Source organism: Notolepis coatsorum (genome assembly GCF_963971535.1).
Source record: "Notolepis coatsorum genome assembly, chromosome: 1".
NCBI lineage: Eukaryota > Metazoa > Chordata > Actinopteri > Aulopiformes > Paralepididae > Notolepis > Notolepis coatsorum.
Window position 1 is genome coordinate 232,604,612 of NC_140165.1, and position 25,001 is coordinate 232,629,612.

General features: G+C 42.1%; 2 protein-coding genes across 2 annotated transcripts in view; one reads left to right on the forward strand and one right to left on the reverse strand.

Moving 5' to 3' along the window:
* Window positions 1–1,792, forward strand: part of vstm5 (V-set and transmembrane domain containing 5) — a 16,032-nt gene extending 14,240 nt beyond the window's left edge. The window contains exon 4 of the mRNA XM_084318307.1: window positions 1,256–1,792. Coding sequence (XP_084174433.1) covers window positions 1,256–1,287 — 32 coding nt within the window. The 3' untranslated portion in view covers window positions 1,288–1,792. The remainder of the gene's footprint in view (window positions 1–1,255) is intronic.
* On the reverse strand, window positions 1,649–24,436 carry med17 (mediator complex subunit 17). The gene is made up of 13 exons (XM_084318297.1): window positions 24,300–24,436; window positions 23,685–23,979; window positions 21,603–21,766; window positions 19,892–20,111; window positions 17,871–18,007; window positions 15,389–15,470; window positions 12,301–12,453; window positions 11,632–11,762; window positions 10,404–10,588; window positions 9,784–9,921; window positions 8,823–8,940; window positions 8,296–8,455; window positions 1,649–2,249 (listed from the first exon to the last, which is right to left on the reverse strand). The coding sequence occupies exons 2-13, from the start codon at window positions 23,932–23,934 to the stop codon at window positions 2,041–2,043; spliced, it is 1,947 nt and encodes a 648-aa protein (XP_084174423.1). The 5' UTR covers window positions 23,935–23,979; window positions 24,300–24,436; the 3' UTR covers window positions 1,649–2,040.
* Between the last annotated feature and the right edge of the window lie 565 nt (window positions 24,437–25,001).

The following is a 25,001-nucleotide window of genomic DNA, read 5'->3' on the forward strand; positions in this document are numbered from 1 at the left end:
AAGTAATATATTTACGTATTGTATTGACAAAAGTCCAAAACAAACACTGCAAGCAGGAGTTGAACCAACAATCAGTTAATGAGTGCTCTCACCACTATCTAACTTTGATTATAGTTAGTTTTAATATTCACTTAGCTGTTATTGTTAAGACATAAAGTTCGGGTTCGATCCCTAGCAGAACTTAAAAGTAAATTCTTTGAATATGTAATATGTACTTATTTGTACATATACAAATAGAAATAAGTATGTATATATTACATTTTCAATACAATATGTAAATATATTACTTATGGGTATAACATAGCATATGTTATATACCTCTTTTCCTGTGTTCGATTAGTACTTTATTTACACATTTTAAGTGAGATCGGGCTGCTCTGCGACACACCAGATCAAACACATAGGCTACAGGGGAGGCAAGCTTAAATATGGTTCATGACGTTCGGATTACTGGCTAAAGCAGACAATACACCTAAGGAGAATGACATCACACACTCCTGCTCCATGTGCGATCAATTGTAATCGACAGTTTCTGCAAAAAGCCGTCTCGGTCTGAATTAAAAGTGATTTAACATAAATTAGGGGTGACATTTCTTTCTCCTGATACTAGATCAATATAGTGAGTCATGAGCCTGTGTGTGACTCCTTCAGTCATATAGTGAGTCATGAGCCTGTGTGATTCCTTCAGTCATATAGTAAGTCATGAGCCTGTGTGTGATTCCTTCAGGTAGCTGCAGTGTCATATAGTGAGTCATGAGCCTGTGTGTGATTCCTTCAGTCATATAATGAGTCATGAGCCTGTGTGTGATTCCTTCAGTCATATAGTGAGTCATGAGCCTGTGTGTGATTCCTTCAGTCATATAGTGAGTCATGAGCCTGTGTGTGATTCCTTCAGTCATATAGTGAGTCATGAGCCTGTGTGTGATTCCTTCAGTCATATAGTGAGTCATGAGCCTGTGTGTGATTCCTTCAGTCATATAGTAAATCATGAGCCTGTGTGTGATTCCTTCAGTCATATAGTGAGTCATGAGCCTGTGTGTGATTCCTTCAGTCATATAGTAAGTCATGAGCCTGTGTGTGATTCCTTCAGGTAGCTGCAGTGTCATATAGTGAGTCATGAGCCTGTGTGTGATTCCTTCAGGTAGCTGCAATGTCTCTCAGTAAACAGGCCGTGGTTTGGTGTGAAGTGAAAAGCACTTTAGTGTCTGTGGGACCTGGTAAATAACTTGACAATGTGTTGATCCTCTTTCTGCAGAACATGATCAAACGGAGCTGCAGCCTCTTTGATCCGTGACATGCCTGATATGTAAACAAGACTGCTGAAGCAAGGCATTATAATAGGACGTGTAAGCAAGACTGCTGAAGCAAGGCATTATAAAAGGACGTGTAAGCAAGACTGTCGACGCCCATCAAGAGTTGCAAGAAAGGACTATTTTCTTAATCCACTTTTAGTTTTTTTTAATGGAAACCCTTTTTTTGTATCTCATTGCTCATCACATTACCAGCAGCCAGGAACGACTGCAGGTTTGAAAACAATGAGCAGGTCTATGTGCCAAGAAGAGCTACACTACCCGTTTACATCTTACACTGGATTCACTGCCGATATCACTGGATCGAATGTATATAAATGACTCAAGACGGGGGGGGGGGGGGGGAATTACATATTTATTTTCAGAGCAAAACTAGGTCTGTTGAGGTTTCTCTCTGACTGTAGTCCTCAAGAGTCGACATGAAAAAAAAACAGGCCTACATCAAGAAGTTTGTAAAATTATATCTATTTACTCTTCATCTGCATTGGCTCTTTATAACCGATACTTAAAGTCCTTTTCACTAAGGCCTTCAAAAGGATAACACTTGCATTTGTCATGAAAGTAAAGCATTGTGTAACATGAGTACAAGGTACATGGGGGGAAAGGTGGGACAGACACACCCATTTACACAGCATAACCTGTTGGAAAGGTATTCATATTCCACTGTTCACTTGTCAAAAAGTATGAGAGCGAGAGTCACTTTCTTTGACAAGCTGAAGGCAGCCCATATCTACGGACAGGGAGTGAGAGCAGCCATGAGGAGCTCCATCTTGTAGACAAAGTTGCGTCCCTCCATTTTGCTCCAGTGGACCTCCTTGTAGGGGCCTCTCAGCTGGGTCCATTTGGCGTCCTGGATGACGTCACTCTTGGGCAGCTCTTTGGTCTGGCTTCTGGGGAACTGGACCAGCACCTTACAGCCGCTCTCTGGACCGTTACGCACTGTGACGAGACATACACACACACACACACACACACACACACACACACACACGTCTATAAAATCGGCACATTGGAGGTTATGATGACTCGCAAGACTAACTCCTGCCGTTAAAGGGGAATGCCACCCATTTTAAGAATGAATTCATCCTGTTCAGGACAGAACACTTTAGTCAGTATTTGTGAACATGCACCACTCTACCTCAAGCTAGAAATCAGAGAGAGAACCCTCCAATCTGTGAATCAGATCGGTGAAAGATCGGGGGCTGCTCCATAGAATGAATTACTTTACACAGTCACTAGTCTTTGCACCCAATTTATATTCTTAACATTGCCAGAAGGTCTGAAGCAGAATCTAAACCTCATTTGGGTGCAAGAGCTCACACAAACATTTGATGGCCTCATAAAATCAGAGGGACATTCGGAGCAGCCCCAGATTCTACATCCAAGTGACATCACCAATTAGAGGGTTCTCTTTGATCTCTTTGTGGTGCGTGTTCACAAACACTGCCTGTCCTGGGGAACAGTAAGAACATGTGAATTCTTCAAATGAGTGGCATTCCCCTTCAGGTATTGAGTGTACAGAAATATTAGTAAAATATGCCTAATCAGCCCTTTAGAAGCAGTAGACATTAGGGGTGGGAATCGCCAGAGACCTCACGATATGATACTATCGTATCGCGATACTAAATATATCGCGATACGCTGAGTATTGCGGGGGGGAAAGTTTTAATTTTAATTTTATTTTTGTATCAAATTTTATTTATTACCTTTTTTCAACTGCAAAGTAAAACTTTGTCAACATGTTTTATCTAATAAAATAAATTTGTTCATCTCACTTCAATAATTTTTATTGCAGAACATGGTAATCTGTAATCTGTGTTGCATGTACCTGACAAACTGAACTGTTTGTATTACAGTCATATTCCAATTTAACTGAATGCACATGTGTGTGGATTACTGTACTATTACAGGTATTGAAATGAACAATGCAACTTCCTTATACAATATTTTTTTAACACGTTGAGTGCCAACAACGCTATATGTAGTTAGTTCATGCCGACCGTTGAGTGCCAGCGACGACAAATAGAGTTTTTTTTTATTAGCGATTTGAATTCATATTTCATCAATCTAGTCTCACGTTAGTGCTGCAAACTCTCTCTGAGCTCCATTGGGAAAATACCGCCCCCTATCGTCTCTCCCTGTTGTACTGCACCCCATTGGATTAGACTGAATGAAACATGGGGGGGGGGGGGGGGGGGATCCAGTTTCCTCATTTTACTTCTCCGGCAAGCCATCCGAGACGATCCAAGTCATTGCAGAGCCGCAAAACAGAGTGGAATACATATTTCCAGTACCCAGCGTTGGATCAATAAACGCGATCGATATTTGGAATGGCGATCAGGAATTGGAATAATCTTCTTGGAGAACATCTGATCTGAGGTAAGGAATCTATTTGACCAGTCTTAGGATAATCAGAGCTGTTTTCACAGAGATATCAGCTTGTGCCATATGTGTATGTGTGTGTTGATCAGGAAATGAGAGAATCGATTTTTCAGCTCACTTCTCTAGCGTGCATAAGTACACATATACTATCGATAATCTAGCGTTTATTTGAAAATGTTTCATAAATAGGCCGAAAAATTACATTTTTTTGTGTATTTCAGAATATTCCAGTAAAGGGCGTTTATCACAGAATCTTTATATTTTCCTGAAACTTTCAAGAAAACAAGGGTTTTTCAAAATGGTATAAAACGGAAATGAACCGATTAAAAAACAATCCGTTTCGACAATGTTGACTGCAAACAAGTCATTGATAAGCGATGGCCAGATTAGACACATAGCCATAATTGAAGACATAGTTTATGCGTTCACAACGCTATCATTGAAGTGGGTGGTGGCAGTCAACGGGGGTAAGGCGCACCGCATGGCTGGTAATCAAAGTGTTAATGAATAATTAAATATCGATACTTGGCATCCTTGTATCGATACAGTATCGCCACGCAAAGTATCGCGATACTACTACGTATCGATTTTCTCCCCCACCCCTAGTAGACATGGCCGTCCATTCGCTTCTCTGGCGCCGGAGGAGTCTTGCCCATAGATTTTCAGTATACAGTGGTTTGATGAATGTGGTTCTAAATGGTTTTACACATTCAATCAGAGCTAGATTGATGGTTATTGGTCGAGAGCGAGCTATAATGGTGGGTATTGGTCGAGAGCAAGCTAGAATGATGGGTATTGGTCGAGAGCAAGCTAGAATGATGGGTATTGGTCGAGAGCAAGCCAAAATGGTGGGTATTGGTCGAGAGTAGGGATGTCCAATATTATCACTGTCCACCTCGAGGCCTATAAGGACCATGTGCAGACCTACAAGCTAGCTCTCTCCAAGGCCAAAACAAAATACTATTCCACCCTCATCGGTAACCAGCAAAACCACCCCAGGACACTCTTCTCCACCATCAACCGGCTACTCCGCCCCCTCGACCCCCCCCCGCCCATCTGGTGCCCACAACCTCTGCTCCAGGTTCCTTGTCTTCTTCCAGGACAAGGTTAATACCATCTACCAGCAGTTAGTAGTGCCCCCCTCCTCCCCCTCACCTGCTCTTCCCCCCCGGGTCCCCCCCCCAATGCAGCCTCTCCTCCTTCTCCCCGGTGGATGGTCCCCAAATTGCCAAACTTATAACTTCAGTCAAAGCCTCCACCTGTTCACTTGAGTCTCGACCCCATGCCTACTACCCTGGTCAAGATCTGCCTCCCTGCTCTCTGCCCCACCATGGTCAACATCATCAACTCCTCACTAGAATCTGGTCTCGTCCCCTCCTGCTTCAAAACAGCCTCCGTCACTCCCATCATCAAGAAGCCCGGCCTCGACCCAGATGAGCTAAATAACTACCGTCCGATCTCCAACCTTCCTTTCCTTAGTAAAATCTTGGAAAGAGCAGTGGCCGCCCAACTCCAACAATACATGTCCAACCATGAGCTCTATGAGCCTTTTCAATCCGGCTTCAGAACTCAACACAGCACAGAGACCGCCCTCATCAAAATCACCAACGACCTCCTCCTTGCAGCTGACTCTGGACACATTAGCATTAGGGGTGGGACGATACATCGATCCAGATCGATACATCGATGTAATTATCAACGATCGAATCGGATCGATGCAATGTAATAAGATCGATTCATATCGATACTCTTATTTTGAAAATCCTGTGGCGAGTCTCATATCCGCCCAAGAACAACAGCAGTAGCTCCGTGTGTGTAGACGTTACAGCATAGCATTCTCCCTTTCTGTGTGTGTGTGTGCGCGTGTCTTTGGAAAGACCAGATGAGGTCAGAGGAGTTTGATGTTTAAATGTTATTTAAACATAAACAATATAATACATAATAAATGTAGGCCTATACATGATCATGCAACATCAACAAATTGTTGTAGGAACGGTTTGGGAGAGGGAGGTAGGGAGGGGTTTTAGGTTGAGTTTTGAGTTCCAAAAAATGGAGCTTAAAGTTTAAAGCTCAATATATCAAAACAGGAGGTCTATTTGTATTAAAAACAATAGATTGATTTTCCTTTAAATGTCTGGAAGAGCTCAAAAATACAAATGTCAAATGATATTTTCGTTACCTTTTTTTAGTTGATCTAAATGTTACTGATTGTGTTAAATGGGCATATGATATCATCTCATATCGATTGCAGGCACCTGAATCTAATCTAATCGTATTGTATCGTGAGAGACTTTGTGATATCGGCAAATATCGTATCGTTGTCCAAAGAATCGATATCGTATCGTATCATGATGAAACTGGTGATTCCCACCCCTAATTAGCATCCTCATCCTCCTGGACCTTTCTGCAGCCTTTGACACAGTCTCCCATTCCATCCTCCTCAACCGCCTATCCAACAACCTTGGAATCACTGGCTCAGCACTCTCCTGGTTCCAATCCTACCTCACCACCCGGACACAGTTTATCACCATCGGCGATACCACTTCCACCCCGGCCCCAGTCAACCAAGGCGTCCCCCAAGGCTCCGTACTTGGCCCAATTCTGTTCACCATTTACATGCTCCCCCTCGGTCAGATCATCCGCCGCCATGGCCTCAGCTTCCACTCCTATGCTGACACACAACTCTACCTCTCCACCAAACCATCCACCCATCTCCCCCCACACTCCCTTATCAACTGCCTTCATGAAATAAAAACCTGGATGTCATCTAATCTTCTCAAACTCAACAACAATAAAACTGAGCTTATGGTTGTGGCACCCAAGGCCCTTCTCCGGAAGGTTGGGGATCTCACCCTCAACATAGACGGCTGCTCCATCTGCCCATCCCCAAAGGTCCGCAACCTGGGCGTTATCCTGGACTCCACCCTTTCCTACCAAGCCCATGTCAGTTCCGTCACCAAATCCGCCTTCTTCCACCTCAGAAACATATCCAGACTCCGACCATCACTTTCCGACTCCAGAGCTGAGACCCTCATCCATGCCTTTGTAACCTCCCGCCTGGACTACTGCAACGGGGTCCTGTCCGGGGTCCCAAGCAAAACCCTGGACAGGCTCCAGTATGTTCAAAATTCAGCTGCCAGGGTTCTAACCCGCACCAAACCCTGGCAGCACATCACCCCCACCCTCATCCACCTCCACTGGCTCCCCATCAAATCCTGCATCACCTACAAAACCCTCCTGCTCACCTACAAATCCCTTCACGCTCTGGCACCTCAGTACCTCACTGACCTCCTCCACCCCTACACTCAGTCACGGTCCCTACGATCCACAGACACTGGTCAGCTCTCCATCCCCCGAACCAGACTGCGGACCTTCGGGGACAGAGCTTTCAGTGTGGCAGCTCCCACCCTCTGGAACTCCCTCCCAGCAGAACTCCGCACCGCCCTAACTCTGGACTCATTAAAAAAACTGCTCAAAACCCACCTCTTCAACTCGGCCTTTAACCCCTAATCTCTCACTTTATATGTATTAGTGATGCACGATATATCGGCCGCCGATATAATATCGGCCGATATGGCCGTTTTTTTACACATCGGTATCGGACCGATATCAAGATAGGGCCGATATTAAAAAAAGAAAAAAAAAAATATATGTTAAATATCGGTATCGGCCAGAACAGCAATATTAATATCGATTATCGGTATCGGCCACAATTTTCACATCGGTGCATCACTAATATGTATATGTTGTGTCTGTCCACTGTCTGTTACTTTGTTATCCCCCCCCCCCCCTATGTAAAGCGACCTTGGGTCTCTTGAAAGGCGCTATATAAAATTAAGTTATTATTATTATTATTATTACCGATATTGGCATAAAAATTTGATATCGGAAAATATCAAAAAGAAATTTACATTTATTTAACCTTTATTTATGCAGGCAAGCAAGTAAGAACAAATTATTATTTTATTTATGGTCAAAGTATGCATAATGTTGTATTAATTACACGACAAGAGATATGTAATGTTAATTACATATACAATAACCTGAAATTATTCAGTTTTTGGGGGGGGGGGGAACCCTGCATATATCGGTATCGGTTGATATCGGTATCGGAAATTAAGAGTTGGACAATATCGGTATATCGGTATCGGTAAAAAAGCCAATATCGAGCATCCCTAGTCGAGAGTGAGCTAGAATGATGGGTATTGGTCGAGAGCGAGCTAAAATGGTGGGTATTGGTCGAGAGCAAGCTAAAATGATGGGTATTGATCGGGAGCGAGCAAGAATGATGGGTATTGGTTGGGGACAACCTAGAATTATGGGTATTGTAGTATGTGTCATTGACAGGTCACATGATGTATAAAAAACCTGTCTCAACGCAAAATGTTTTTCTATCCAGGGGTAACCATAAGGGACATTGTTTGGAAGGTTTTGTTAACTATTGCAAATTGTATCAGGGTTAGACGGGTTCAGAGAATGGGGGGGGACTTTTGTGGCATCAGAATACCACATAAATAAAGTACTGTTCACACACCCTCTACTACACCTACACACAGACACAAGACCCCGTGTTCTCCCTTCTCCAGCCCCTGTGCCTTCATACCTGAGATGGCGTACTCGCCGTTGGAGGACGCTACGGTGATGGCGGAGGCGTTTCCAATGCTCTCCACTGGGCCCAGTCCTACGTGGTTGCTGAAGCTCAGGACATGCCATCCCATCACCTTAGCCAGCTGCTGTACTGCATGCACCTGGTGCTGAGACATCTGCAGTAACACCACACGGACACAGGGGGGCACCGTTTACACATGATGTATGACTGCACCATAGATGGATAAACAAAGGTGTAACCACAAATATAGGATGATGAATGTTCTAGAACTATGGTTACAGAATTGTGAATATTCTATATCTAAGGTTACACCATTGTTTACCCATCTATGACAAGCCAAAATGGCTGCTGTGGAAAGGGCCCATTTGAAACTGTGAGACATATTTTAAGTGAGATATTTACACCTAGAAAAGCACGGAGAAAGAACAGCCCTTCTGTGACATAGTTATGAACTCGAAATGGCAGAAATATTTGTCTTTTTCTTCCTCACGTAATCTTGTGAGATAATCTTCTCGTGTTACCTGTGAGAGGAGGAAGTCCTGTAGTTCCTGTTCCTGGTGAGACAGAGTGACGACACGTCCGTCTCTGTGCACCACTCTGATCTGCTCAACGCCCATGTTCAGCTGCAGCTGGATGGACCTGAACAGACACAACCAACAGTCACTTTCATTCATACAGTAACCCCTCTCTCCATTAAACAGCTTGTGGTGCTGTTCCACTCCAGCGGTTATGATATACAAAACCTGCTAAATACACGGTCTCCTCTAAATGCTCTTTCATCTAAAGGGCAGTCCACTCTGGCTAGGATTAGTTTCTCTATTGCCAGTAGGAAGGCTGAGAGGGTGACTGAGTAGAGAAGGTTCTTTATTGAGACAGTAGGAAGGCTGAGAGCGAGACAGAGTGGGGGAGAAACAGGAGAGAAGGTTCTTTATTGAGACAGTAGGAAGGCTAAAAGGGAGACAGAGTAGGGAGACACAGGAGAGAGGGTTCTTTATTGAGACAGTAGGAAGGGTGAGAGGGAGACAGAGTGGGGACACATTAGAGAAGGTTCTTTATTGAGACAGTAGGAAGGCAGAGAGGGAGACAGAAGAGAGACACAGGAAAGAGGGTTCTTTATTGAGACAGTAGGAAGGGTGAGAGGGAGACAGAGTAGAGAGACACAGGAGAGAGGGTTCTTTATTGAGACAGTAGGAAGGGTGAGAGGGAGACAGAGTAGAGAGACACGGGAGAGAGGGTTCTTTATTGAGACAGTAGGAAGGCTAAAAGGGAGACAGAGTAGGGGAAACACAGGAGAGAAGGTTCTTATTGAGACAGTAGGAAGGCTAAAAGGGAGACGGAGTAGAGACACAGGAGAGAGGGTTCTTTATTGAGACCGGCCCCTCCATGCTGTACTCACTTGTTGGGTCTACAGCCCCCCGACCCCTCCATGCTGTACTCACTTGTTGGGTCTACAGCCCCCCGACCCCTCCTTACTGTACTCACTTGCAAATCTGCTCGTATCCCTGCGACGTGATGAGGACCTTGACGCTGGACTCGTATACGTCGTTAATGTTGGACCAGTGGGCTTGGATCTGGGGGTCCTCGATGCGGCTGGCCAGGCTGTCGATGGTCCGTGCCGTCCTGGTGCGCACACACAGTACATCAACATTACCGTTGCTGAGCAGTCAAGCAAACATTTATTTGACATTTAATAATAAATGGTGAAAGGACTAGAGAGTACTGCTATGATTTCATTAAATCACAGTGTATAAAAAGTCTTAAAGAGTACATTTAACACCAGCCAAAGTTTCAAATGTACTACGTCATTAACAGGACATTTTCACTGTCTATTTTGCTATATGCACCTTCTCCCTAGGAAGGTTAAAGGTCAACAGCTGAGATATGCACCTGCTCCGTAGGAAGGTTAAAGGTCAACAGCTGAGATATACACCTGCTCCCTAGGAAGGTTAAAGGTCAACAGCTGAGATATGCACCTGCTCCGTAGGAAGGTTAAAGGTCAACAGCTGAGATATACACCTGCTCCCTAGGAAGGTTAAAGGTCAACAGCTGAGATATGCACCTGCTCCGTAGGAAGGTTAAAGGTCAACAGCTGAGATATGCACCTGCTCCGTAGGAAGATGTGTTTGGCCTGTTTGATGATCTTCTCCAGGAGGCCCTCGCTCTGCTGGAGGCTGGAGATCTCGGCCTTGTCGTAGGCCATGGGTCCCGCCATGCGCTGCCGCTTGTGGCCAAAGGGGGCGGTAGCGGGATGGGGCATCACTATCGAGCTCAACTGCTGCTTGTGGAACTGGAGGAAGGGAGGAGACGGATTACTTTCCATTGCTTGGGCATTTATATTTTAAGATAAGATAACATTATACTGTTTATGAAAAACATAAACAGTGTAAACAAAAGGTGCAGATGAGGGACTGTATGCCGGTTATATTATACGTTACCATACATTTTAATCTGAATATATACTATGAGTATGAGTAAAAGTAAAAGCAAACAGTATACACAAGGTACCCCAACTGGCATGATATATGTCACACGTTGCAGTCCGTGCAGGTTTTGGTGGTTAAGACCCTTTAGCGCCCCTTTCAGGGTTACGTTTTTTTTGTAATGTTATCTCAGAATTTTAGAACTCCACAGCTGTCGATGACCAGCGGCTCCTCATTACATTATGATTAGAATATTTACTTCTCAATTTAATCTCACACCTGCAAAGGGTTACAATTTCAGCATCTTTCTGGCAAATGGTAACAATAAAACAAAGTGTTTCGAGCCACATTGTGGTCAAATATTGAAATACTTCCCAAAGGTCAGTGAATTCCACGACCACAACACCAGAGGGAGTTCCACAAATCATGTTCAACCCAAATTCGGCTCAAACAAGGGACTAAACACGTTTCGCAATTATGCCACAACAATGTGGAATGCCTTACCCACAGCCGTAAAATAATGTGAATCCCTACCCTCCTTCAAAACCGCTCTCAAAGAGCAATTCTAAACTGGCCCCGGTAAATGTCCAAACCCACCCACCCACCCAACGCCCTCAAATGTACAGTTTATTCCCCTTCTAATGTATATATTTTTTTATGATCTCTTTCTCTTAAACAGTACTGTATATTTGTATGTCTTGTATGTCATAAATGTCTTGATGAAACAGTACTGTATATTTGTATGTCATGTATGTCATAAATGTCATGATGAATTGAAAATGGGGGACCCTGATGTAAACAAGACGAAAGTCTTTTTATGGTCTGCATCCCCTTAACAGTTGTTTGTATTTAGCCGTACTGTATTGTACCCATTCAAGGTTGGTCTGATAGATGAAGGCAGGTGAATCACCTCTCTCATGAGCTGGTGCAGGTTGTGCTCCAGGACGTAGAGGTGGTCGTCCGGTTTGGGTCTTTCTGGAGACGGCTTCTGGCTCTTCTTCTCTCCCGTGGAATGGCACAAGGAGATGGACAGCTGCAGACCTACAGGAGGAGCGAACATCAGTTTAATATTTCTGTTTTATAATCCGATAACTGTTAATAAATCAACACACTGACTTAGTCCTGTGGGAATAGTACAGGGATGAACAGGAATGTTTATCTACTCTCATAAAGTGTGCAGAAGTCATTTCAAACTTTTGTTTATACTCGAAAGGCAGCGACGTCGAGTTTTACATAAGCAATCATAAATACAGCATAGAAATCACAGCATAATAAAATCACAATAAGACAAGACAACGAGGGTAGACTAAAGTAAGGATATCAAATCAATTAAAACACGTACAACTTGATCGACGATGATTAGTGATCAAGGTCCTAAATTATGCAATGGAGGGGATAATCTAAATTCTTTGGGATTGTTGGAGTTCATTCCATGAGGCTAGGGGCATCATAATAAAATTATCAGCAAACTCGACGGACCTCAAGAAGTAATACAGGAATAAACAGTAATGTTTGTTTACTTTCCTATAATTGACAATGAACACGTGTGATTTTCTACCACTGGGTTAGAGTGACTGACCTGGGAAGGGCTGTGAGATGATCTGGTTCTTGACCACAATGTGAGGTATCTGAGACTTGATCTGAACCGCCTCTCTGGACAGCTGGGCGAAGATCTCCTTACAGAGCAGGACGTTCTGAGCGGCCTCCAGCTTCACATGCCACGGCTGGGCGCCTGCCGGGGGGGGGGGGGGGGGCGGGGGGGAGAGAGGGAGAGGGAGGGGGGGGAGAATAAGGGATAAAATGAAGGAAGGAGAAAGAGCAGGAAACAGATATGGAGAACAAATAGGGAGGGATAGAGAAAAGAAGGAAAAGAGACAGGGATGGATGGATGGATGGATAGAGAGAGAGAGAGAGAGAGAGAGAGAGAGAAAGAGAGGGCAAAAAGAAGGAGAAATACAGGGAGAATATAACGGTGTTGAAGATATTGTCTGAAATCACCTAATATTCTATAGTATCCTAGAGCAGTGGTTGAGGGGGCTCCGGGGGGGAAATGGGGAATACTTTAATTTCACTAATATTCTCTTCACTAGAAGTTGGTACAGTGATGGTGATCATACGTTTCACTCTCTTGTTATCTCCCTACAGTATAGAGTATAGACAGACAGGATTCTGGACTAAATCATAACAATGGTTATGTTCTTACTGAAATAGGGGTCCAGGGCCTATTACATATCAATTTGGGGGTCCTTGATATGGAAAAGTTTGAGAACCTCTGTCCTAGAGAGCCGTACCTGCTTTGGGCCGTCTTCAGTACAGGTTCACCTAATATTCTATAGTATCCTGGAGAACCATACCTGCTTTGGGCCGTCTTCAGTACAGGTTCACCTAATATTCTATAGTATCCTGGAGAGCCGTACCTGCTTTCGACTTGTCTTCAGTACAGGTTCACCTAATATTCTATAGTATCCTGGGCCCTCATTCATCAATAGTGTGCGTAGAACATTTCTATTTCCACACGTAAGCACGGAATGTAGAACTAGTGTACGCACAGGGAAGTCGGGATTCATCACACGGTGCGTACGCAGGCTCTATGCCCCTCCGTGTTGATGAATACCACTTTGTTCTACCGTCAATGCTCGTGCATGATTATCCATATATGGTCATGAAAATGAGGAAACACCCCCCATGGGATGTGAAATAATGGACTGACCCGAGCGGAACCCTGAGAAACTCCACGAAGATTGTTCACTGCTGTCGAACCAAGAAGACACTATCGCGTATTATGGGATAAATAATAAAAGGCGGACTTGTAAACGGTGATGTCAGATATCAACGGCTCCCTAAGACCATTGCTGCAATTCTGCCTGGACAGCTCAGAATACTAATAAAGACCGTTCGTTGACCACTGTTTGGCGTTGGTTGTGTGTCATTATAACCGTGCTGTAATATGAATGCCTTTATTAGTTGTGTTCGATTGGCTATATGATTTTTAGAGGCATCTATTTTGTTGTCGGCTAATAAAGACCGCGCTGGAATATGACTGCCTTTTCCCGTGTTGTTTGATTGATACCCAGGGATTAAAGTTCTCCTCAATTCTATTCCAAATCGCGATGGATCTCCCGTCAATTTTCTACCTGCTGCATATGATTTCTAGAGGCATACTACAATCTATTTTGATGTCAGTATTGGGTAGCCTATATAAACAATAATAGAGAGCATATACAAGAACAATGAATCTCACTGCATGTATGATGTAGGCATGCCTTTCAATACATGAACTTGAATTCCATCATGTTTGTGTGCGGGACTCACAAGGCTGTTGTCACAATGGGTGGTACCGGTACAGTAATAATTACAGTCCACACAATATCACGATCCATGCCATAGCCTATGTTCTATTAGGACATGATCTGTGACGACAAATGTTCTAGAATGTTTGATTAAGATATCATACTCTGACAGCATGCCTATGAGCAACAAAAACGCGAACTTGAATCCCATCATATACATAGTCTGTCCACTATCTGCATGGTGTCATTGCAATGCGTTTTCTATTCTTTCTTATACAGTAAAAAGGGGGAAGAACACTATATTCATATGACTTATTCTGCTTACAGCTTCGAAATTCCACTTGTTTCGTTTAACGTAAAGCCTTTTAAATATAATCAAAACGTTCCCGTGTTTCGGCGGTCTGTGCGCAAAATAATAACGAGTTGAGCTTTATGATTTATGATGAATTGAAAATGGGGGACCCTGATGTAAACAAGACGAAAGTTGGTCTGCATCCCCAATTAACAATTGTATGTACTGAGCTGTACTGTACTGTACCCATTCTGCAATCTGTTAATAAACTTTTCAATCAATCAATCAATCAAGCTACGCGGAGCGCAGTCAGTCAGTAGCCTACACCCCGTATATTCCGATAACGCTATATAAACCATGCTGCATTCATTCTGAGAGAAAGATCTATTATTCCAAATGCTATTTATAGGGTTTTGACCATAATTACACTACTGTTGCTATTTTACAATGAACTATAATGAACTACGGTTCGTACAGAACATGCCAGTGTTATTATGCACAGAAGCTCATTTCCTTGTTGTAATAATATATTCTACCACTGGGCGTCAGGTAAGTGTGGTCTGACCTGTGCGTAGATGTAAGCACGGAGTCAAGTTCAAATCGAAATTGATGAATCCCACTCTTTGCTTAGAAATGATCGTACGCACAGGGTAAGCACAGATCTGTGCGTAGAACACGTTGATGAATGAGGGCCCTGGAGAACCATACCTGCTTTCGACTCGTCTTCAGTACAGGTTCACCTAATATTCTATAGTATCCTGGAGAACCATACCTGCTTTCGACTCGTCTTCAGTACAGGTTCACCTAATATTCTATAGTATCCTGGAGAACCATACCTGCTTTCGACTCGTCTTCAGTACAGGTTCACCTAATATTCACGCATCCTGGAGAGCCGTACCTGCTTTCGACTCGTCTTCAGTACAGGTTCACCTAATATTCTAGTATCCTGGAGAGCCATACCTGCTTTCGACTCGTCTTCAGTACAGGTTCACCTAATATTCTATAGTATCCTGGAGAACCATACCTGCTTTGGGCTGTCTTCAGTACAGGTTCACCTAATATTCACGCATCCTGGAGAGCCGTACCTGGTTTGGCTTTGGGCTGTCTTCTGAACAGGTTCACTGTGCCCAAATCGCCAATGTCAGGTGCTTGTTTCTGGATAGACACCTGAGGGCACACCATAATATTTAAGAAACATTAAATAAGCATTATAATCACAAGCTCAAGCTACCATCTTCAAGCAGAAGGTATCACCTTCAATTATGCTCATGTGTTGTCCAAATGTGTTGTTCTCATTTCATTCATTCATTTAAATCTGTAAAATGTCATTATTGTCCTTCTGCTAGTGCTTAAACACACATTTGTGTATGTTATTGTGGTGTCAGAGGTGTGCTTATAATTTTCCAAGGAATCTATTTTCCAGGAAATTCTTTCAGCATAAAATAAAAACATTGAAAAGCCAACTGATCATCGAAAAAAAACTCTTAAGTAGAGTATAACTTTAAAGGATTGGCCAACCAACAGAGGGAACAGCCCTACTTTAATGTCTGCCAATCCTGTCTATAGACGGTTTCAACATTTGATTTGCTCTCAGTTGCTGATATTTGCAACCCCTGCAACAGGAACTCAACTGCAGTGCAAGCTGTTCCCTAGCAACGCAATGACACTGAAACACACCTTAAAATGGCAATCCGTAAGATCCTCATTTCTGTTTATTTTGGTGACATCTATTGGTGATAAGTGGTTATTACAGTTGCATTTCTGCACTGTATGGACTTACTTTCCATCTTGAACATTCATGCTAAATACTGAGTTAGTCTTCTGTTCATTCATGCTAAATACTGAGTTAGTCTTCTATTCATTCATACTAAATACTGAGTTAGTCTTCTATTCATGCATGCTAAATACTGAGTTAGTCTTCTATTCATTCATACTAAATACTGAGTTAGTCTTCTATTCATTCATAATAAATACTGAGTTAGTCTTCTATTCATTCATAATAAATACTGAGTTAGTCTTCTATTCATTCATACTAAATACTGAGTTAGTCTTCTATTCATTCATACTAAATACTGAGTTAGTCTTCTATTCATTCATACTAAATACTGAGTTAGTCTTCTATTCATTCATAATAAATACTGAGTTAGTCTTCTATTCATTCATACTAAATACTGAGTAAAGGTGCTCCCATAGTCGAGCGGACTGTACACGGACTGGACTCTGCGGAGGTCCACTGGACTCTTTGAGCTTTCATAGTCGAGCGGATCTCCACGGACCAATTTCCTACATGTCTCGCACCAGTTTACACCTCGCGCCAGTTTGTGTGACACCAAGTGGGCGCCGCGGACGTCCGCGTGTCAGAAAATAGGAGCTTCGCACTTGGACTCTGCTTTGGGTCCGCTTTGAGTACCCTTTGGTTCAGCTTTGAGCCCGCGGGAGTCTGCTCCGTGTACGGTCCGCTCGACTATGGGAAGGGCTTTAGTCTTCTATTCATTCATACTAAATACTGAGTTAGTCTTCTATTCATTCATAATAAATACTGAGTTAGTCTTCTATTCATTCATACTAAATACTGAGTTAGTCTTCTATTCATTCATAATAAATACTGAGTTAGTCTTCTATTCATTCATAATAAATACTGGGTTAGTCTTCTATTCATTCATACTAAATACTGAGTTAGTCTTCTATTCATTCATACTAAATACTGAGTTAGTCTTCTATTCATTCATAATAAATACTGAGTTAGTCTTCTATTCATTCATAATAAATACTGAGTTACTCTTCTATTCATGCATGCTAAATACTGAGTTAGTCTTCTATTCATTCATAATAAATACTGAGTTAGTCTTCTATTCATTCATAATAAATACTGAGTTAGTCTTCTATTCATTCATAATAAATACTGAGTTAGTCTTCTATTCATTCATAATAAATACTGAGTTAGTCTTCTATTCATTCATAATAAATACTGAGTTAGTCTTCTATTCATTCATATCTATTCATTCATAATAAATACTGAGTTAGTCTTCTATTCATTCATAATAAATACTGAGTTAGTCTTCTATTCATTCATATCTATTCATTCAAATAAATACTGAGTTAGTCTTCTATTCATTCAAAATAAATACTGAGTTAGTCTTCTATTCATTCATAATAAATACTGAGTTAGTCTTCTATTCATTCATAATAAATACTGAGTTAGTCTTCTATTCATTCATATCTATTCATTCATAATAAATACTGAGTTAGTCTTCTATTCATTCATAATAAATACTGAGTTAGTCTTCTATTCATTCATAATAAACACTGAGTTAGTCTTCTATTCATTCATAATGAATACTGAGTTAGCGTTCTATTCATTCCAAACAAACTGCTGTTGATGTAAAACACTTTCATCCCTGGATGATTTCCCCCGGGAATGTCCTGCCAGACACCAGTGTTTAGAACAACCAAATGTAAAGGCCTTTATGAACAGATTATAGGTAGAATCAATATTGCGTTCCATCAGTTGGTGATAGAGAGTGGCAAAATAGACATTACTTATATGAAAATGTTAGATATTATTACTTTAATATAAGCAGATCCCTCCAGGTCACTGGGGATCTGGACGTTGAGAGGGCAGTAATCCTCTGGGAGCTTCTTGTCCAGGTCGATGTCTGTGTTCTTGATCACCTCAAACGTACCTTGGTGAGGAAATAGGGAACCTGCGTAGACAACGGAGGTTGAATCACATGTAGGAGGTCACTCACTAAGTCCGTCTCACAGTATGTTCAGATACAACGCAGAGAGAAACGTTGTCTCGCTTTACTCTGATAACTAGCTAAACTGGCGTGAAGACATGCTAATATTTTTGGTCTCAACAGTCGCATTGTTGATACAAAAACCTGACAATTTCTAAATGTAACATATGCAATATCTATAGGCTACAGAGCATTCATAGCAGTATATTTCATATTCACTGTTAAGATATACCTGTATTTGGTCCACCACGCCTGGTGAATTTCTAACAGTGTTCACATCGCCTAGAGCGAAGCTGCGTCTGTTTGCCTCCTTCTGTGTCTTTCCATTTGGGCTGGGTTGAAAAAATTGATTTCCCGATTCTGAATCGATCTTCATTTGAATTAGCGATTATCGATTCATAAAATCCCAAGATCAATAATTTTTTTTTTGTACCCCCCAATTTAGTCGTTCATCCCCCAATTCCCTTCCTGGTTGTTGCGCGCATTGCCCCACTGTCGGTCTGGGGAGGGTGTAGACCAGGGGTCGGCAATTAAGTTTGGCCTCGGGATAGGCATTTTCCATTGGTTCTCCCAGCCCACGTGACCATTTCTAGCATTTCCATTGGCTATAGTGACAGACATAGATAATGATTGTGGAAATACAACAAATCTACGAGACCACTTACTGAGACTTCACCCAGACGTGACATATGCAAAAGCCACTGTTGCAATAAAAAGTACATTCATGTAACTGCTCGAGAGTAAATTCTTAATGTAAACATTGAAATGTTTAACAATGCAACATGCATTGCTTCCTTGAACCATTTACATTTTATAGAATTGAATCGAATTTAAAATCGGAAATCGAATCAATTCGGGACCTTGTGAATCGGAATCGAATCGGTTTGGGAAATCAGTGGCGATGCCCAGCCCTACTTTCTATTGACTTTGTATGCATTTGCACCCCGTCTAATATGTTGTCTTACGTTGTATTTGAACGTACTGTTAGATGGCACGGCACATAGTCAATATGGCACACGTCACATAGAATATGTTTGATTTTATTGCTTTTTTATGTTTCACGTTATTTTATTTAAGAGATTTATGTTTTGTTACGTGTTTTATGCATAGACTAAGATTAACAAACCATTCTAGTGACCAAAACCTAAGAGATTCTTCTCAAAACGATGTTACCCAATTTCAGCAGAATAGAAAGACATGATCATTTCAATGTCATCAATTGCATTTGATTCAATTACATTGAAATGCTCAAGGCTGAGCGGCTACGTGGTGCAGTGGGCAAGGCGCTCACCACGAATACTGGAGACGCTGGGTTCGCCTGTTCGAGCCCAGCGCTCCACATTGCTTTCAGTTTAGCTGGTCGTCCGCACTAATACACATTGGCAGTATTAGGGGGTGGGAAACTGATGGGTGGGGATCGGGCGTTGTGGACAGCGACTCCTACAGGTCGGTTGGTGCGCCTGCGCAGTAGAATCAGGAAGCGACGGGGGCGGGGCCCCTCCAAAGCGCAGACCCCTGACGCTGAAAGATCGCGCCGCGCAGGTGAAAAGATGCGACTGCTGTTACCTCGGGTATCGGAGGGGACTCGTGCTATGTATGACTTAGTCCACATTGCAGCCGGCTTGTGGGAGACAAGAAACAGCGTTCGAGACAGGGGAGGGTTGAATTGGATGATACGAAATTGGGATGGGAGAAAAATAGAAAATGGGAGAAAAAGTGGATAAAAAAAAATGCTCAAGGCTTTTTATTCGGCTGATTACATGTATTATATTCACACACACACACACACACACACACACACACACACACACACACACACGCACGCACGCACGCACCACGCCTTCTCACCGGCGCTCCTGTAGCTGAGGTCTCCTAGGATCTTGTCTCCTACTTTGCGCAGCTTCCACTGCGAGCGGAGCCGCAGCAGCTCAGAGTTGAAGTCCCTCTGCCTCTTGTTTTCCTGGTTCTCTGCCACAGACTTGCTCAGCTTCTCCGCCCCCTTCAGCAGCATCTGGGCGGCCGACCCCAAAGACTTCTTCTTACTGATCAGTTGGAACACCAGGGGAGTCTGGAGGAGGGAGGAAGGCGGGAGGGAGGTCAGGAGAGAGTGATAGAGAGAGTGTGCACGGTGCAAAAGCTAACAAACACAAACTTGGCCCTCGAATACTATATTGTAAATAAGATAAGATAAGATATTCCTTTATTGATCCCCTTGGGGGAAATGCAGGCATCATAGCAGCATGGGGGAGGGGGGAGGTATGGGTATGGTAATAGTAGAAAGACATAAATATAGGCAATACAATTATAGTAAAGATAAGCAGTGTAAACAATATAATTAACTCTGAATACCGTATAAGCATTTGAGCAAGTAAGCAGTGTGATCAACAGGTGCAGATGAGGGTCAGTTATATTATACAATGAATATGGTCAATAACACTTAGAATCTGAATATATACCATGAGTAAGTAAGGTATACAGTATACGCAGGGTGCAGTACACATAAGGTACCCTAACTAGCTGATTCTATGATGTTTTATTGTATGGAAAAACAGGTCATGAGAATGCTATGAACAACCAACTATAGAGTACTGACATTCACCAATTGATATGTGTCTGCAATTTGCACCCAGCTTTCACCTGTGTTTTCAAGTGTTTAACATGCCATGTAGTATCTCAGGCAGCCTCCTCTTGGTTGAATAATAATAGTCAGTTTGGTCTTAATTGGCCAATACTCTACTACTGTAAATTGATTAGTCGATTTTGGAGACCAGTTTACAATAAAAAAAAAGTGAAATATTTCACATACCTTTCTTTTAACCTTTTTTATATTAAGGAATTTAAAGCACCCAATTGGAATAGTAAACACATTGTATTCATTTATTTCTTTGCAAATTTCTCTGAGATACATAGGGCTGCTCCCTCTTAGCCGATTAGTTGATTAATCTGCTGATTTGCTCTTAGTCAACCACAACTCTGTTAAGTCGATTCGTATTTATTAAATGTTATGCTTTTTTCTACACTGAATGGGTTATTTCCTGATAAATCATAAGCACCTCTCTTATAAACACTACATTCAAAAGAGGTCATTGTGCGTTATTGCATGTATAGGTATCGTTATTTTAGGTGCTGCACAAACCAATCTCGTTGTACTGTATTGTGCAATGACAATAAAGCTTTCTACTTCTACTATGTGGGAAACTACATTCCGATGAATCAATCGGGGGACAACCCTAGGTCTCTAGGGTTTAGTCGCCGTCGACTAAAGACGCACTTCTTCAACCATTATCTGAATTAAAAAAATATATATATATATAAAAAAAAAAAAAATCTAACCCTAACTAACCGTACTGTCATGCACTTGTCCTAATAAACTAACCTACACTGTAGCACTCAACACTTTGATGAACATTGTTGCTCAGCTGATAGAGTTGTGCCCTTCCTGATGGCTTGTCGTACAGAACTTGTAAGTCGCTTTGGATAAAAGCGTCAGCTAAATGACTAAATGTAAATGTAAATGTAAATGTAGACGGGGACAACCCTACGCGTGTCCTATCCTGACCTTGCCGGCCATGGGGTCCTGAGACACAGGGTCCAGAGCCATGTACTTCTTCTCCTTGACCACGCTCAGGACGTCGTACAGCACACACATCTCAGTCAGAGAGCTGCGCAGGTTGTTCCTCACAGAGTCCCAGGGCCACAGGGACGGCTGGAACTTCACTGTGGCTGTAAGTGACAGATAAACCCTTAGAAAACCATCACGGTATCTCCATCTTTTGTTTTTGGTCATGTACCATCATGGCAGTGACCAAAAGAATAGTACTGTGATGTAGTAGAACCATCCATATCATGGTTTTAAACTGGATTATACTAAGGCTGAGACGATATGCCATTTGGAGGAATCGTTAAATCGGGCCAAAATTATCGATAAATATCGATTTTATTATTATTGTTTTGCATGTGTAAAAATAAAAAATAAAAGTTAATACTTTTTTCTTAAAAAATAAAAAAAATACTATTATTTAACGTTAGTTTGTGTGTGTGTGTGTGTGTGTGTGTGTGTCACGTGCACTCACTGTCGTTTTTGCTATGCTGTAGTTGGCCCACGACACACAAACTAACGTTAAATAATATATATTTCTTTTTTAAGAAAAAGGTATTTGAACTTTTTTTTTGTTTACACATGCAAAAAAATCAATAAGTGAGGCCACTTATCGATTTCACGCAGTTATCGATAAATCGATAAGTGGTCTCAGCCTTAGATTATACTCTGGTATTCTTTAAAGGGGAACTATTTTACTATTTCTTTCACTATTTGGGCACTTTTACACAATTCCTGTGAGTCATTGTTTTCATTGTTTTGTATTTCTAATCAAGTCCTCAAAAACAGCATTTTTCTACCTCAAGATCTCGAGCCGTTTTGAGCCTGGGCTCCAACCACTGTGTGCAGCTCATCATGTACCTGATGCCACACAGCCACATTATCATGCAGCGGTGTCTCTCTGACATCACAAATCATCACATTTTCAAATGACTCAGTTCAGTGAGGGTGAATATTGTGAGAGGAGAATTGGAAGAATGCGCCAATATGAGAATTAGAGACATAGATCATATTAATATAAGTTCACATAGCTAGGAAACAATGCTAAACACTCAAAAAGGCCATTTATAAGATAGTTCCCCTGTACTGTGGTGACCCATGACTTCATTAGAGAGACATGCTTCTATGTGCCAAAATGAAGAAAATCAAGTCAGTTTGGTTTGATTTCTGACATGCTACACGTTGCTCTTGGTATTGGGGATATTCTCTGACACCAATACTCTGTTTAAGCCTGGTATCATCAGCCCACTATCGGTCATCAGGAGCGGTTAATGTTGCATCAGAGCCCCGGCGGATATTGGTTCATCACTGATATATCAGTATCACTGTATGTATGTTACAGATATTGTTGATTAGCGGAAAACACCAAGCTTGTCAACAAACAATTCATTATGGAATGAAAATGCTACTATTCTTTGTGGGAAAGGAGGCGTTGGATTGTATTTTGGGGGGTTTTTGGAGAAAATTGGAAAAGATGAAGTGCCTCCAGCCACTAATGTAAATTGCCACAGCTGATTTTCAGTCATCATCCACAACTACATGCAGTTCCACTGTAGCATCTGCATGTCATGTTATCTCTGTAGCATAGTCATGTTATCTATGTAGCATAGTCATGTTATCTCTGTAGCATAGTCATGTTATCATGATATCTCTGTAGTGTAGCATAGTCATGTTATCTCTGTAGCATACAGTCATGTTATCTCTGTAGTATACAGTCATGTAGCATATAGTCATGTTATCTCTGTAGCACAGTCATGTTATCAATGTAGCATACAGTCATGTTATCTCTGTAGCATACAGTCATGTTATCAATGTAGCATACAGTCATGTAGCATACAGTTATGTTATCTCTAGCATACAGTCATGTTATCAATGTAGCATACAGTCATGTTCTCTGTAGCATACAGTCATGTTCTCTGTAGCATACAGTCATGTTATCAATGTAGCATACAGTCATGTAGCATAATGTCATGTTATCAATGTAGCATACAGTCATGTTATCTCTGTAGCATACAGTCTTGTTATCTCCTAAAGACACCCTACCTTCATCCTCATCCTGCTCTTGCTTCCCCCACTCCCGGTCCCTGGATTCGCCAGGGACTCTGTCCTTGGACTCTGTCCCCTCATCCGAGTCAGAACCATGGCCAAAGTCGATCCTCTGGGCCAGCTTGGCTAGGTTCTGGGACATGGACAGAGGGGGGACATACGTCTCCGTCCCATCCAGGGACACCTCCTGAACCTGCTTCTCGCAGGAGGATTCGATGCTGACCCGCACCGCTGGACAACCCGACATGATGATGATGATGAGATGGGGTTGGGGGTCAAATCAAATCTACAACTGTCAGGGATACAGCAGAAAACATGTTGTGTGTTAGCTAGAATCCAGTAAGTTAAGGTTAGGTGATTTGGTCTGGCTTATCTGAACACTTCAGAAAGACTTAACAACAGTGACTTAACAGTATATACGTAGAAATAGAAACACAGTAGTTAGTAGTAGAGACCTCCCACTAAAAGTTACAAACATTTTTGGACACACAGCCTTTGACTATCTGTGGCTAGGTAGCTAACGTTCATATGAGCCTTTCCTTGATTGCTGACAAGACTCAATAAAGCAAACAACTGAACTGAGCAGCTCGCCCACTATTAGCTACGGTTTACCTTACAGATGGTCACCAGGCAGTCCAAATTCAACAAGCTGGATCAAAAGACAGCCAACAACATATAGATAATAGTAGTATGCATTGTTCAGTGCTAAGAGACGATGTGAATGGAATCTTCTTCGTTTCTCATTGATCCTGTTGCACACAGGAGAACACGGCCGTGTGCTGCCCTCTAGTGTACACGCCATGTACTGGACACGTTCCAGATTGCACTTGGTAAGTATATCAATACTTACTGAATTATCACTCCAGTCGTGACATACAAAGAACGCGTTAGGCCCTTTAGCAACGAACATTAATTATATTTTATCGTATCCATTGTTTAAACCAAGCTATTGGATACAAATGTAGATTGATTTGACAGAAGGCAACAAATAGGACCGCTACTATTCCTAATTTATGCAAATGACATGTCGTCAGCTTGTGACTGCAACTTGTTCCTGTTTGCGGACGACTCAGCCCTGCTGGTCTCTGACAAGAACAAGTTACAGGTTGAAAAAGCCCTCAGCTCGGAACTAGGCAAAATCTGCATATGGCTCGCCGACAACAAACTATCATTACACATGGGCAAAACAGAGTCCATTCTCTTCGGTTCAAATAACAAACTCAGCAAGACCGACGGCTTCTCGGTTACAGTGGGTGACAATATTATCACAAGGAAAGATGAAATTACCTACCTGGGTTCCATCCTAGAGGCTAA